General features: G+C 76.8%; 1 protein-coding gene across 1 annotated transcript in view; it reads left to right on the top strand.

The window, feature by feature from the left end:
• Positions 1-599: 599 nt before the first annotated feature.
• The window catches only part of Iqgap1 (IQ motif containing GTPase activating protein 1), a 73627-nt gene continuing 73434 nt past the window's right edge, over positions 600-792 (top strand). The window contains exon 1 of the mRNA XM_013012080.1: positions 600-762. Coding sequence (XP_012867534.1) covers positions 708-762 — 55 coding nt within the window. The 5' untranslated portion in view covers positions 600-707. The remainder of the gene's footprint in view (positions 763-792) is intronic.

Genomic DNA, 792 nt, shown 5'->3' on the forward strand with positions numbered 1-792 from the left:
GCCCAGGGAGTGCGGCGCAGGCTCGCGGTGCCCGGCGGGCCTCCGCCCGGCTCCGGGCTGGAGTCTCACTTCCTGCCGGGTCAGCCGTCCGGGGAGAACACCGGGCCCACCCGAAGGGCCGTCTTCCCAGGGACGTGGCCCTGCGGCTCTCATGCCACGCCTGCCACACGGCCAGCCTGGGCGCTGGCGCTGCAGACGGGGCGGCGGCCCGGGAGCGCGGGACGGCCCTCGGAACCGGCCATTCCGGCCCCGCGTCCGAGAGCCCAGGCGCCCGTAGGTGAGGCGGCTCCGCCTCCTTCCTTCCGCCTGTCCGGAACGGGGGCTGAAGGGCGGGGCTGGAAGAGGGGGGCGGGGCCTGCAACCGGGGCCCCACCCCATCGGCGCTCGGGGCTTCGAGGCTGGGCGGGGCTTCCAGGGCGGGATAGAATAGGGGCGAGCCCGCATATCTGGGCCCACCCCTTCTGCTTGTGCAACGCGGCTGGGAGGGGTCGAATAGGGCGTGGCCATGGTCGCCGGCCCCGCCCTTTCCGCACTCCCGCCAGGGCGGGGCCGCAGGGCGGGGCCGCTAGGGTGGGGCTGGTGGCGGTGGCGGTGGGCGGGGCCTCGGGGACCCCGACAGCCCGCGCACTCCGCAGGAGCCTCCGCCGCCGTCGCCCGCGTCTTCAGGCCCTCGCCGCTTCCTCGCCAGAGACCGGGGCTCCGCCGCCATGTCCGCCGCGGAGGAGGTTGACGGGCTGGGCGTGGCCCGGCCGCACTATGGCTGTGAGTGCGGGGCTCGGCGGGGCTGGGGCT

This window comes from Dipodomys ordii, unplaced genomic scaffold, assembly GCF_000151885.1.
Source record: "Dipodomys ordii isolate 6190 unplaced genomic scaffold, Dord_2.0 Scaffold15, whole genome shotgun sequence".
Classification (NCBI taxonomy): Eukaryota; Metazoa; Chordata; class Mammalia; order Rodentia; family Heteromyidae; genus Dipodomys; species Dipodomys ordii.